At 26.0% G+C, this 15,991-nt stretch overlaps 1 protein-coding gene across 1 annotated transcript; it reads right to left on the reverse strand.

The window, feature by feature from the left end:
- Positions 1-2,852: 2,852 nt before the first annotated feature.
- Positions 2,853-5,125, reverse strand: LOC114379430 (transcription factor MYB41-like). Its single transcript, XM_028338080.1, has 3 exons — positions 4,871-5,125; positions 4,136-4,265; positions 2,853-3,786 (listed from the first exon to the last, which is right to left on the reverse strand). Exons 1-3 carry the CDS (start codon positions 4,998-5,000, stop codon positions 2,898-2,900), a joined length of 1,149 nt encoding a protein of 382 aa, XP_028193881.1. The 5' UTR covers positions 5,001-5,125; the 3' UTR covers positions 2,853-2,897.
- Positions 5,126-15,991: the final 10,866 nt, after the last annotated feature.

Here is a 15,991-nt window from a genome sequence, read left to right on the forward strand (position 1 = left end):
GAGTTCTTTTTATTAGAGATGCTATTAGCAAAAGTCTTTAAGGCCTTAAGGGTCAAGTGACAAGTCCTGACAGATATGAGAATGGGCATTTTTTTTTTAAGAATTATTAATATAATATTTGATTTATACAAATATATTTAAAAATACAATCTAATATACTTTAAACGGGATCGGACATCCGTTCACAACGAATGATCGATAAATAAATTAAATGACTTATGGCCGGAGTTAATTAAATTTTTTTAAAAAGGACTTTTAACTGATAATAAATCATTTTTTAATCCATTCTCCATAAATCAATTTAAAATTTGTCCAATTTATCCATTTTACATCTATAAGTGCTCAAAAGTAACCATTGCCAAGATTTTTTTTTATTCAGATTACTTTTCTTGATTCAGTTGCCAAGATTGATTTAGTAACTTTATCATTTATTATTATAAAAATTTATTTTTTAAAATTAATATTATTAAAAAGAATGTTTTCTTGTATTTTAATAAACCGGAAAGTCTTGCACTAAAAAAATTAAACATGAAAATCTTTAATTTTATGGTTTTTTTCTTTCAAAAAACTTTAAATCATTATCTATCCTAAACAGTGCATGAAAGAAAGAAGTGAGACAAAACAAGTTTCACAAGCCAACGAACATAGTTTAATTAGCACGTGAAACATGCAGCTAGCAGGGCCAGGTGTCAACAGCTCTCATAAGCTCCAATGCTTTATAAACGTGGAAACTATTCATATACACTATTTTAGCTTGCTTTTTATAATTTCACGTTAAAAATCTGATTTTAAATTTAAAATTAATTATAAAATCAATTTTTAAAAATTAATTTAATCAATATATATTCATCTAAACACTATTAAGTTATAATATTTTATTTTGAAAGCATAGGATAGCGATGTACAGTAGAATGCTGATCACATGCATTTCCGTGGTGACAATGCTGGAATACCCGTAGGCATGCATGCAGCAACAAGTGGTCAAACACTTTGAACGACAAATAGATACGTAGACGGAACTTTGGTGCATTGCACATAAACCTTTCCCATTCACTGTTCTGTTCAACCCTAGCTATCTCCATCCTTTCTAGCTCTCAATTTCTCCCTCACTTCTCAAATATGGAATGAGACACAAAAGACAACCCCACCCAAAAAGAAAAAGTCTCATGTTGAGAAATTGAAAGGATAATGTAGACAAATTTGTGTTTTATAAAAGCTTAAGGAGGACGCTTTTCACTCTTTCTTCAAATTATTTATAAAAGACTGAAAGTATTTATAATTTTGTAAGAAAGAAAAAACTAATTCTAACTGTTAATGAGCTTCATAGTTCACACCACCAAAGCTTTTAAAACTTCATTGGTCATTAAATTGATTCGTTAACAATTACAATTAGAAACTAATTAAATCAATATAATTAAAATAAATATCGACTAATATAATATTATACTATTATATATATCTATAATTTGAATATAAGGTTTTTTAATTAAAAAAATCAATAATTTTTTAAAGGAACCAATTTTGATTGGTTTGCTTAATTTTAAACTAGTTTAACCAATTTTATACCGATTTTTTTGTTGGACCAATATTGAGGTTGTTGAGGTAATTCAAACCGGCTTGGTGATGATCAATTTAACTGGCCAGTTTGATGCAACTGGCAAATATTATTTCAACATTAAAGCAAGGGGGAAATATGATTCATATTTAACATTTCGTTTTTTTTTGTTGTTATTATGCTCGTATGAAATAAGTTTCTCTAGAGTGAGTTTTTCTTTAAAAGTAAGTAGAGTCATGTCTACTATAAGATTTTAGTAAACTAAAATCTCGATATACTTCAAATTAAATCAATAAAAAATTAATAAATAATTATTTATACACTTTAAAAATAAACATTTTGCAGAACAACTTTATCCTTTCCTAACTTACACATGTAACTTTCTATTTAAAGAGAGTATTTGAGAATGCTTCGCTGCTTTGTGCTTTTATTTGAACTGACAAAATGGCTCATCATTTATATAACTCTTTTAAAACATTTTAATAATTTCTTGTTAAAATTTATGAAAATAAACTTTTTCCATCTCATTCAAGCAAAGTTTATGATTAAATTTATGACATTATTTTTTTTATAATAATAGTTTATATACTAAACTTTTAATTAAACTAATTATCCGAACATAATCAAATTCTCAGTCCACTCTAAGATTCCAACTATGTATTTGAAATGTAAACAGGAAATGCAACATTTTCTACGTGCATGCTTAAATTCATGTTAAATTATCAGAAATTACGTTGAGATCAAATTATTATTTTTCAATTGTTTTTAATAATTAGTTTGCCTAAATTTTTAATAAGTAGCAGAACCAGATATGGGTTAACGAATTATGCCGTTTAAATAAATTTTGTAAAACATAATTCGTGTGCATGGTTATAATTTTGACAATTAATTCTAGCGATGTTATTAATATATTTGTCACCTATTTAATTTTAACCAGCTAGGATAACTTAAAATCATGCATAGACCTCTTGAACAATTTGAATTGAAAGCCAAATTATATGTGAAATATATAGCTCATTTTTCTCTTCTAATTTTTATTATTATTTTTAATTGAGTTTTCATACGAGACATTCAAAAATTAGAACCCCATCACACTAACTTGTGGAAAATTTAAGACATGCTTATTATTTCAACATATGTAATAGCGGAACAAGACTATGAATAGCAATCGACCTAGTGCAATGTTATATAGTAATAAATAAATTCATATGGTTGTTAAAACAAAGTCTGAAAACAGTCCGAACCGAAATAAACAAATATTGAAGTACTAATAACAAACTTTATCACTGATCCCAGAAAAAGCAAAAAAATAAATCACATTATTACAGCACAACTTGTACAATCACAAAAGTCCAGAGTCATTCAAGCCATTTGAAATGTTATACATCAATAACATGTTGCTGCCGTAAGTGTCCCTTTCATCTTCAGTGGTTCCGTTGACAAATGTCGCGGAAGATGATGAATTCAAAGTACTAATTGGGCTAGAAGATGAGGGTGTGGACGATAACAGTGAACTTAAATTGAAATTTGGCGCCCCCTCGTTGTTGTTACACAAATTCTGATTTTCCAAGAGATTATTGTTGTATATAGAGTTGAACTTGGGAGAAGAGAAACGTTGCATAGCTGATGATGATTGGGCCATTGTTGGTAGATCAGATATGTGACCTTCACTATTATAGAGCCACAAATTTGGTAGTGTGTTTTGGTGGCTAAAAGGGGTAGCAATTGGAATGATGTGATTCTCTAATTTAGTTTTCATAACTTGGGATTCCATATTCAATGGATTGGAATTAGACTTAGCAATATGGTTTTCTTGAAGTGAGACATGGGGTTGGTTTGGTTGGAAGGCTTGTATAGAATCAAGTTGCATTTGGGAACATTGGGGTTGATTTTGCAATAAAGTGTCACTGTCACTAAGTTGGTTATTATTCAATACATCAGGGTTGTAATTTCTGTTTTGACATGATAGCAGGGTAGTGAGCAAACTTAGCATATGGCTTGGGTTTATCACTGATCTTCCAATTCCAGAAAGAGAAGGGTAGTTGAATTGGGGTGGTAAATTGTATAAAGATGTGTTGAGAATGGAGGCAAGTTGTAGAACATCAAGGCGAGGTGTGTGAGTCACAGGATCAATCCCCATCTTCAATAGCTTTTTCTTGATGTGAGTGTTCCAATAATTCTTGATCTCATTATCTGTTCTTCCTGGCAAGTTAGCAGCAATTGTAGACCACCTGTGGATGCAGGACAAAATTTTCCAATTAGATAGCAATAATTAAATTGCTGTGCTACAATGTGACAAGAAAATAATATTATTGTTTGTTATTGTGTATATAATAATATATCATTGACTTTTTGCATAGTTGCCTAGCTACCATTCTCTAACTATAGTATGAATTTTAATGCATTTAAAGTCCATGCATTAGTTGGCGATTCTGTATATCATATATTCAAATTCAAAAAGGTACTCTTTTTAATGCATTTTTAAAGTAGTGTGAGAAATACCCATTTACCAACTAGAGAAAAAAAGAAGTTAGAATACTAATTAAGCAAAATAATGCAGTACTTGAATTCATCACTTACTTGTTTCCCAAAACACTGTGTAACTGAATGATGGCTTCTTCTTCTTCGAATGAGAATCTCCCTCTCTTTATATCGGGCCTCAAGTAGTTTGCCCAGCGAAGCCGGCAACTCTTTCCACATCTTTTTAGTCCTGTTATATGTTTTATGAAAAACAAAGGTTTATGTCAAGTGCATCTTTGGAAAAAAAAATATTAAGTGCATCAAATATAAGAACTATTCATTGATTCGTGCAAGTAAACAATCGTACATCTTACTTAAGATTCCTAGCTTCTGACTTTCAAATATGGCATGATAAGACACGTTGAAAATGAGTTAAGAATTTTTATTTTTTGTGGTATAGTGTAATCATAAAATATGTATTTGACATCTAATTAATCTTTCTTCCTCCGGATCAACTCGTTTTAAAGCAAAGTGAAACTCCAATTTGTTAAGGGTTCAAGAACAGAACCACTTATGTCAATGAACCTTTAGTTTTAATTAAGTGATGCACTAAAGTTGCTACTATTATTGTACTGAATCTCATTAACTATCTAGAGTGATAAAGTACATTTTAAAGTAAGATCGGATTTCGATATGGTAAAGTACATGATTATTTGTTTTTATGCGTTTGAGTGGCATGAAAAGATAAAAAAAAAACTTGTGAACAAACAAAAACAAAACAAAACCTTTTTATGATAAATAAAGTGGCTAGTGTTAGAGCCAGAAATAGCTAGCTAGCACAAAGTATGCACTTACCTGCATTTTTGGGAAGGGTTCTCCATTTCCCATGTCCATGTTTCTGAATGTAATCGATGAGTTTCTGATCTTCCTCTGGAGTCCATGGACCCTTCTTCAGTCCATTCTTCTCACTAGAAGACTTTGCCATGATGAAGAACCTTGCTCACACAAGATATTAATTTCAAACACGTAATGCTTTTAAAGTTAGTTTGGGTCACAAAAAATCAGAGAGAGAAAAACACGGAAACAAAACAAAGGATTGTATAATTGCTAGCTAGCTGTAGGAAAATGAGGGAGAATGCGTATATAAATAGTATAGAGCTAAGTGGAAAGCAATCTACCTAAGAAACATGTTCAAGTCAATGGGATTCGGTACCGTCCTTTCACTCCTATGTTTATTGCTTGCTTTACGTGTCTTAATGTGGGAAAAAGTTTATGAAGCTAGCATCCATTCAACCCGACACAGGATAAATTAAAGACTGATCCATTCATTCATTGCAAATAAGTTAAAGTTGAAATTAGAAAAATTATTTGTTGAATATATAATCGAGCTGAAATTTTTATATGCATGTTTGACCTTCTAATTTTTGTGAGTTCTTTTGTGTGCATGTGGGAAAAGATCAAATGATACCGAATGTTAAATTTAATAGCTTCTGTCAAAAATAAAATTTATCAATTTGACAGTTAAATAAAATAATATTATCGTGATGAGTATATAAAATATATTATACAATATGATTTATATATGTGCGTGTTATTGGAATTATTAATTAATAGATAATTTACACGATATTTTTAGATAGTTACATGCACATTAATTAATTTTTAATTTTAAATATTTATGTATGATATTATATAAGGTCAAAATTTGTTAATTATCTATCTATATATATATATATATATATATATATATATATATATATATATATATATATATATATATATTCTTAAAATGAAAAAAGTATTTTTATTATATATGCCCCGATCGACTCTCCCACTACACACATACTCTTGCACACACTCGAACATATATAATTTTACATTATTAAATATCTTTTGAACTAAAGAAAAAAAATGAATATATGGAGCTTTGTAAGAAAATGAGCTCACTTTCTTAATAAACCCTACATTAAATGAACCAAGCTAGTTATTGTTGTCGTGCTGGGTTTGAATTTGACTTAAATCAATTAAATTCACTTGTACATCCGTATTTTTCTGCCTAGCATACACTGGCTATAGTTTGAGACACTCACCATAAATTAAACTTTACTAATGCTACTAATTAAATTATTATTATAGCCAAAATTACATATAACTTAGTTTTTCAATGATATTTTTATTAATACTTTAAAATTTACAAAATTATATTATTATTTATTTCCTTCAGTTTCAAGTTAGTTATAGTTACTGTAATTTAAAACCTTTTAATTAATATTTTCACTGTAATTTGTTTTGTTTTTTTATTTCCTGTTTTTCTTCTTCTTAATTAAAGACTCTGAAATTACTTAAGAAACTTTCCTAGATAATAGGCAAATATGCATGACCAACTACTTTCCTTTGCACAGAGTAAGAGAATTAAGATTAACCCAAAATTTCAGCACAACGCAGAGTGATTATGATGTAATATTTTCTAACGGAAACAAAATGAAATTGTATATTCTAAAAAAAAGGTTAATTTGTTTATTACTAATTATTGACCTACATACTACTCAGATTAAACAGTTCGTAATTTACTACTTGAGCGCCGGCTAAAGTTACATATATATGTCTTACTAGTCACGCTAATGGCACCGAATAATTAAAAATATTTGATAAATTTGATCATAATTCAGACATCTAAATACGCTTTTCTTTTTCTAAATTTCTTGTGTCATGAGTCGCACCAAGGCCAAATTAGGAACTTAATCTAATTCTGCCTAACAAAATGACTTAATGACTAATATGGACTGCGGATTTAAAATACTGTTCCACGTATAGTCAACTTTGAACTATCAAACCACTGTGTCACACACAGACACAGTTAACGGCCTCTTCACCATGTAAATTTTGAAAATCATTCAAGAGTATAAGATGTATTATATAAATTAACAGTATATATTAATTTTTATATCAACAAACTTTTCATTATTATAATATATCATATTATTAATTTGTATAATCTCGTGACATTTATATTAATAATTTAAATTATTTTAAACAAAAATTGCAATATGGATCTTAATTCAAAACTAAATTATATAAGCATATGACCTTAGTGACTGAAATCGCTTATATTTAATTGTGTACATAATATCAAAACTACAATATATGAGATTTAAGTTATCCAAATATTAGTGCATGCATATTGTTAGTGTGTGTTTGAATTTGATAAAAATACTTTTATTTACAAAATAATAAATTCTTTCTTCTTAATTCAGTGTGTAGCCAGACATTATATTTGTTAGTCCAAAACTGACGGTACCATAGACTGTGTTACAGTAGGTACCGATAATGGGCACCGATACTACGTATTCATCGCAAAGTGATGCAAATAACTGGCCTGAGCTGGTATGGAAGATTTTTACCACTGTTTAAGGTTGAACTTCAAAAGAACCAAGTATAACGTCTTCATCAGAACTATCTATTTTCAAGCACATAAATAACTGTAAATTGCCTAGCTTGCAATTAATGTTTTAACTTTTATTCTTTTCCTTTTTATTTCCACAAGTGACTACATGAACGGTGTGCGCCTTTTACATTAGGTTTTCACTAATTTTAGGTCATGCATGACGCCTCTCTCTCTCTATCCACACAAACATTCTTAATATAGGGATTTATAAATTATAACAAAAGTTATCGGTGCAATTGGTTTGGTACTTATTTTCTTTAATTATGGACTGGAATTTCATTTTGATTTGGACATGAAGTCATATCTAAAAATATTAATTTACCTAAAATGAGTTGATTCAGTGCGACAAGATTAATTGAGTATTAAATAATAATAAATGTCTTGGATATCTCCTGATTACACAAGAAAAAACATTAGAAATTTATATAGTTTAAAAAATCATTTTTTAAATAATTTATAAATATATCATGTTATTTTATTTTGTAAGTAAATATAAGAAACAATAAAACAATAAAATCCTTGTTACTATTTTATTATACTTTTAAAAATAAAGAAAAGTAAGATAACGTTTTTATAATTATATTAAAAAAATGTTTAATTATTTATATTGACAATATAAAAAAATTACACTGTCAACTAATTAAAATCAAATTAAAAATAATTTTAATATAATCATTATAAAAATCACCTAAGTGTACATATCCAATTGGTATAGATACTTTACTATCCATTCTCGTCTCGCTAATAAGTATATATCCATTTAATTTTTCATTTTGAATTCATAGCGGGTGTTACCCTATATAAATGAGTATGGGTTTTCTGCTATCCCTAGACTCCAGAACAATATTCGGTTGTTCTTAAATTTGAACCTCAAATATTTTCAAGGCCAAAATATTAAGTCTTATATTTTTTGAAAGATAAAATTAAGTGTTTATTTCTATTGTGGAAGAGTACTCTTTGTAAAGGGATATTGGTTATACTCTGATGTATACTTAGAAATATTAATAACCATTTATTAGAAAATTCAAAATTGAAATTATAATTAATTTTAAATTTTATCATATATACATTTGATTTTATCTTAATTTTGAAGCGTAAAATCGGACTCCAGACCTAGTATTTTCCAATTAGTAGGTATTTAATATTTATCCTATCCATTTATTTCTACTGATACTCATAATAATAGGAATAGAATTGTTATTCCAAATCATGTTCATCACTAACTTTTGTTGTTACTCACTCAAATTAAGAACTAGTGGCAGTTTGACCTTATAGAAAAAAAATTTTAAAAAATATTATTTAACACAGGTTATGGCCATCACTAGCACTAGACTTCCGCTACTTTCTATTTTAGTGTCAAATATTAAAGGAGTAAAATGAAATAGAATATGAACGTTTACATTCATCCAACATCAATGTCTTGATCAACACTAACATTTCGACTCTAAAGCACACATTTCTTGTAGTATACTTTTGTCATCTCATTACAATTTTATTACTTATATTTAGTGTGAGTTGATTAATTCATCATTTTTCTCTTTCACACACATTCATTCTTATGTGTTACAATTTATATATATACAGTATGTATTTATACAGAATTAAAAAACTTTTTCCAAGTTCAAAAGTCACTAATTAGCTTCCTCGACAAAGAAAGATCCAAATGATTTTTGAAAAGTAATCTCCATTGAGTCCATTTCGTTGAATTCTCAGCATAATGTTACTGTCTCCTACGATTGAAAACAAAATAAAACGAATGACATACTTTTGTAGTAGTCTCTGCTAGCATCTGTTTTTGCTTCCATTGTTTAATTATATTGTAAGGGACTTTTTCGGTTTTTAAACTCCATTTGTGAAGTTAGGCTCGTGGGAAAGATTTGAAAAAAGTAGTTACAATTTTATTGACCAAATTAAATTCGCTTTTTCTGCTGACTATGAAAAAATTGGTGCCCACAGCAGCATGCATTTACTTCATCCAATCATGAAGCCGTTATTACTCGGAAATGTTGAACATCGACGATGCAAATCAGTGCTCATGCATGCATCAATATTCTATGTCAATAATTATAGCTACCACAATAATCCCAGTATTTGCTTGATCCTTTTTTATCTTATTAATAGGATTCTTGGTGTAAAATATTTATCATTTTTTTTTCTTTGTAACTATATTTTTGCATTCACGGTGCTTGAATCTAAAAATTTTCATAAGAAATTTGAATTTAATTAACTCTATTCAAGTAAACGATATATTAGTAGTCATGGCTTTATGGATGCATTTATCACTAATTTTCTTGATAAATATAATTAAAAACATATTAAAAATATAAAAAAATATCATCTAATCATAAATTATTATGTAATTAAAAATTATTAATATTTATAATAAGTATTTTAAAAAATCATATTTATATATTTTAATTGATTAGTAATGTAAAAATAAATTATATTAATAGTATATATTAAAACTAAACTTTTTCTTACTGTATATGTGTTACAAGATTTCCCATTGTACATATTAAAAAATATTTAATTAATTTAATTTTAATATTAAATTTGTTAATAATTTGTTTAACACTTTTATAGTCATTTTTAAAATAATTAAAATGATTAAGATCTCATTTTTTAAATTGTTTAACCTAATTAATTAGGATGTATTTAGTTAAGTTTTTGGCAGAATATCTTATTTGGATCCTGAAAGTGTATGTATGCCGTCTTCAATTTATCATATTAGAATGTAAATATTTAATAACCCTTTGCCATCAGTTATAGATTTGTGTCGCATGCATCTTTCATATATTGTTATGTGAGTTTACTAAATTTGCTTGAATCTGAGGTTCATTAATCTCCCATGGGAGTTTCTTGGAGGTTTTCCTAAATGAATAAATGTTTCTTGCAGTCTCTTTTTCATTGGAACAAAATTTATGTAACAAAAAAAATTTAAAGTAAGATTTGTATTTTGTATAAGAAACTATTTCTTATAAAAAATAATATTTATTTAACTATTTTTCTTCAATATTATTATGTTTAGTTATTTAATAATTAAAAATATAAAAATGTGAATTTTTTGAAATTTTTAAAATTTCTTACCATCGAAATAAAATTGTATATAATTTTTTTATAAATGACATAATACGTAATACGGTGGGAAAAAAATATTATGAGAATCAAAAAAAATAATTTAAGAAACTTACTTAACAAAATTTTATTGAACAGGTTTAATATCAGGTCCTTTTTCAGATTTTCTAATTAATCAAATTTTTTAATTGAAACTTAGGCCATACTAGTAGAGGCTTAATTACAAGTGTTGTATATTTTGGTTTTTTTTATAAGCACGTACATTTGGCTTTGATGCTGTCATCCATCAGTAGCTTGCGCCATTTATCTATCAGCTTAACTCACCAACACATACAAATTCTACCATATATGATTATATATATACTACCATTTTACTGGATTAACTACTGGCCAAGCATACTCTACCATATATGACAATATATATAGCATCTGTTAATTTAACTACACAATATTGATACGCATAAACATTACTTAATTTAATACATATGTCTGTGTCTTGCTCCTCTTCATCAGATTATGTATTGAACAATTAATAATCATATCCAGGAAACAGCATTACATCACAGAATCTTTCAATATATTACACGAATGACACTTGGTAACTTGAACTCCAGAACTTTCTCATGCTACGTAGCCAGTAACCCACCTACAGTCTAGACCTCTAGTTTATGCTTTAAAAACAAGATATATATATGTATCATAACATATGTTAAGTTGAAACCTTGAACATGCAGAAGCATGGAAACTTAAATGATGAGCAAGCAACATGCATGCATGATCCTTGCAAACAAAAAGTTTGTTAATCAGAAAATCGAACACGTAGGCATGTGTTGCTGAGTCATAGTGTGTTTTAGGTGGAAAGTCTCAACCACGCATACACATAGATACGTGCACTAGATATTCAACAATATTAATACATTTCTTTTAATTAATTAACAATTTTGTTGGTAATGAACAGTGAAATATAAACAGCTGGGCCGACGTTATAATTTGTGAAATAATGGCAGACATTGAAGATCTTCTGGTCATACGTCAATTTGAAAGTCATGAGCATCGGAACCTCCCAATTTTAGTATATATGCAAGTTTTCTAGCTCAAGGAGTATCGGTGATATAAAAAAGTATTGATATTTTTTTTTTCATTTTCATTAAATATACAAGTTAGATATCTTAATTTTTCCTATATATTTTGAAAAACTATTAAATTAAATAGCAAAATAATAAAAGTTATATGCATGCATGATGAATAGCTTTTAAAAAAATATATATCAAAGCATTCCTTAAATAATTGATATACTTTAATTTCTTACAATACAAAATTTATAATTTTATTATCTTGAATCTCGTTATTACAATTTTAATGAAAAAAATATTTGAATAGTATTTAGACATTTAGTTAATATAAATTTTGACTGTTTTATTAATAATATATTTTCTATTTTATATTTCCTTTTTTAAAAATATATAAATATAACACGTTTAATTTTTCTTTATTGGGTGAAAATTATTTTTCAATAAATATAACGCGTTAAATTTCAATATTGAAAGTTAATTAAATTATATATTATTAAATATTATACTTACTTAAACAGTAATTTTTAAAATTATTTATTTATCATATAAACATATCAAATAGATTCTGACATAAAATAATACTTGTACTGTTCAAATTAAAAATTTATCCAGTGAAATTATTAAATAAAATTACTTTCTTATTATAAGTTTATTTTATCTTATATTTCATTAGATTGTTAATAATAATATACTCTCTTTAAGTTTAAAAAAAATATGATTTAAGACGATATACTAATTAATTATAATAAAATATTGTTCAATTTATTTGTTGAACATTGAGATCTTCGGTAGATCTGTACTTCTTATAATTCTTTTAGGATCTAGATCGAGTTAAATAATCAATCATCAAAAACCAATCGGTACCTAATTTCTTATGGCGTGTCAATAAATAAACACATGGATAATATACTATCATTTTTAAATTGGAGTCAAGTTCAATGCCGTATATTATCTCAGTTGCCACCTACCTATATTTTATTATTTTCATTTTTTAAGGTTTATTATTGACTTATTGTCATCTCTATATATACAGAAAAGAAAACAAAAAGATAGCAAATTAAATTTTGTGTATCCATCTCGAGTATCACAATTTCACAACCTAATAATATCGTCTCATCTTTCCCCAAATATACAAGCCTTATTTTTGTCTTAACCCCATTTTTCCATTTAAAATAAATTATTGTTTATATTAATCAACAAAAAAAAGATTTTGAAGAAACTTGGCCTAAGTCAGGGAAACAGGTCAGTTTATTGCGACTGGCCTTGGCCGCATGTAACTCTTTCCATTTCATTTGTTAAATTGTAGTAGTTTTGAAATTATACACTATATACATTCAAACGCAATATATTCAACCTTTCCTCACCAACCACAATCTTAAAGAATATATCATTTTCAGGTACAAAAATTAAATTATATTTTTTATATTCTTGTGATAGTTCTCAAATTAAATCTTCTGATCTAGTTTAGTGTGTGTTGATTCATCAAATATATTTTTACATGTTATATTTTAATTAAAATCATATTAACTTTCTGCAAATAATAAAGTAAATAATTTTTAAATAATAATAAGATAATTATTTTTTTAATTGAGGGGAATAAATATTTTATCAACAAAATTTTCTAATTTATTATTTTTAATTAAAAATTTAAATGTATATTAATCATTATATACACAAAATGATTGATAATTGAAAAACATTATTTTGTTCCGTGTAAAAAGAAGTGGTGGTATGGTGGGGTTTCAAAATCAAAATGTATTGAACTTCCCATAGACTATTGGATTAAGATCCATTGAGATGGACATTTTCAAAAAGACTTCAGCTATTTTTGTCCATTCGGCTTCTTTTGAAGGTGCAGGATTCAAAATGGGAGGTGCAGGATTAAAATGCTATTCAGATGGTAGCATAAGGTAGTCCAGTAATTTGTGGGCTTATATTAAATGGGTATTAGCCCATTCGGGATTGTTTTTGTACTCTCAGTGTTGCTGGACTACCTTTGAGCTTTAGCATATTCTAGGCCTGTTTACAGCGTTTGCAACGGAAAATGAAAATTCGTTTTTTAATAGTTAATATCATCTTTTCTTACCAGTTGTAATACTTTTAATTTTTTTCGTAAAATTTTATTTTAAAGCATATTATGTATGATAAAATATTTAAAATTTACAAATATATTTTTAATAATTTCTAGAATTATTCTGAAACAGATTTATAATATTTTTTAAATTTTAAATCTAAAATGTTCATTTTGTAAATCAATTTAAAAAAATTAAGTCTTTATCATTTTTATTTTTTTATAAAAGGGTCTTTAATTTTTTATTTATTTATAGTAATTTTTAAAAAATTATCTTATAAAAAAAATTTAAAATAAAAAATTCAAAACACTAAAATAATAAATATATAAATATAGACTATTTTGTCTCTTAATTTTTTAGTTAATAACTTGAATAAGTATTATATTTAATAAAAATGGTATTTAATTTTTTTATCAGTCAATTTTACTAAATATTTTACTATTTTTAAGGTTCAAAAGGATTATTTGATTAAACATATTTTAAAATAGAAATTTTGAATATTTTATAATATAATATAATAATTTATCTATTAATTTTTATCCTTAATTTTGACTGCATATTTTATTTAACAAATATAGTATTTAATGATGATAGTAGTATGTTTAGGGAGGAGATGCTAGGGCGTAGTGGTATTTGGCTATTTATATTTTTTTAGTTATTTTTTTTACAACTTGTTGCTATTTTTAGTCCACAAATTAGATTGAAAAATTTAAATAAAAAATAATTACACATAAGCTCGAAAAGATCGAATTTATTTTGAGACAAGAAATAAGACATTATAATTATGTGAGAATAAAAATAACTAAAAAATAAATTTTGATAATTTTATAAAGATGAAAATATATTTTAATAATATATTAAATATGGTATATTTATTAAATTTTTAAAAAATGTAATTATTAATATTTAAAATTAAATCTAAAAAAGAATCCAACTAAACTTAGTCGATAAGGGCTAGTATTTGCGAAGCTGGTTTTTGCCGAAACAATTAGCCTTGTTTTCTTTCGGCGGCAGCCCATGTTCCAAATCCGTGGGATGAAGTGAAGATAGCCACTGCAGTATTTGTGCCGCAACTCGAACTCATAATAATAACCACACACATTATCATATATTATTAATAAAGAAAAGAACCTACTCACGCCACGCAAGTCAAAAATGCACGCAGAAGGGGTCAAGTGGGATGCATTTTCTTTTACACAATCTTTAAGAAAATGTTTATTTTACGGATTATTTCTTTAATTCTAGAAATATTTTTTTCTCGGAAAAATAATATGAAAATGTTATTTTTAAGTATTTAAAAATGTATTGTATAGCTGACAATAAATATTTTATCACTTCATAATAAATATAAAAATTATTTTTTCCAACCTCATATTTTGGTGAATAAAAAATAATCTGTGAAATAAATGCTCACTAAAGAAATAAAATTCTCTCAGTATTTTTTATTTACAAGACTTCAACTTAAATCTTACTTTTTAAAAATTAAACTCTTTAATTTAAATCAATAAACGTTGATTTTTTTTTAAAAGGAACCAATAAACGTTGATAAACGCTAATGTTAATATATTTCATTCATTGTATTTTTGTTGTTAATATATTTAGTACAATTGTTAGTTAGTGTCAAGTATAGTTATTAACATAGCTGTCAAATGACTTGTATGTATACTTATGCAATTCCAATTGAAGAATGAGAAATTTATAAAATATATTAACAACGAGTAATTTTGAAGATAAGTTTATTCGTAAATTTGAATATTCAAATATTAAATTACTATTATTTAAAGAAAAATTATTTAATTTCTAGCATTAAATGAATAATTTCCAAGAGAATGTATGAAAAAAAAATGTGTAACCTTTCCGACAATTGTGGGAGCATGTTTTTATTTTCAGTTTTTTATTGAATAAATATTATTGTTTAAATATTTTATTTATAATGTAATGTAATATTTTTTATAAATAAATTATTAAACAAAAATTATTATCATTTTTAAAAAAAAATTAATGACATAAACAAACAAATTATATTTAGTAAAATAATAATATTAAAAAAAATCAAATTTAAAAAAATTAAAATATTAACTAAAATAAATCTTATATAAATTAAATATTATCAAATAAAGTCTATTATCAACTAAGTTTTATATAAATTAAATAATATAAGAAAAAAATTATATTTAATAACATTATTTTCTTAAACAAATAAAAAATTATTTTTAAAATTAATTAAAAATATTTTTCACATGATATAATATTTAAAATAAAAAAGTACGGAAGTTTAAATTTAAAATATTTTTAATAATATAAATTAAAA

The sequence above is a fragment of the Glycine soja genome, chromosome 12 (assembly GCF_004193775.1).
Source record: "Glycine soja cultivar W05 chromosome 12, ASM419377v2, whole genome shotgun sequence".
Lineage (NCBI taxonomy): Eukaryota > Viridiplantae > Streptophyta > Magnoliopsida > Fabales > Fabaceae > Glycine > Glycine soja.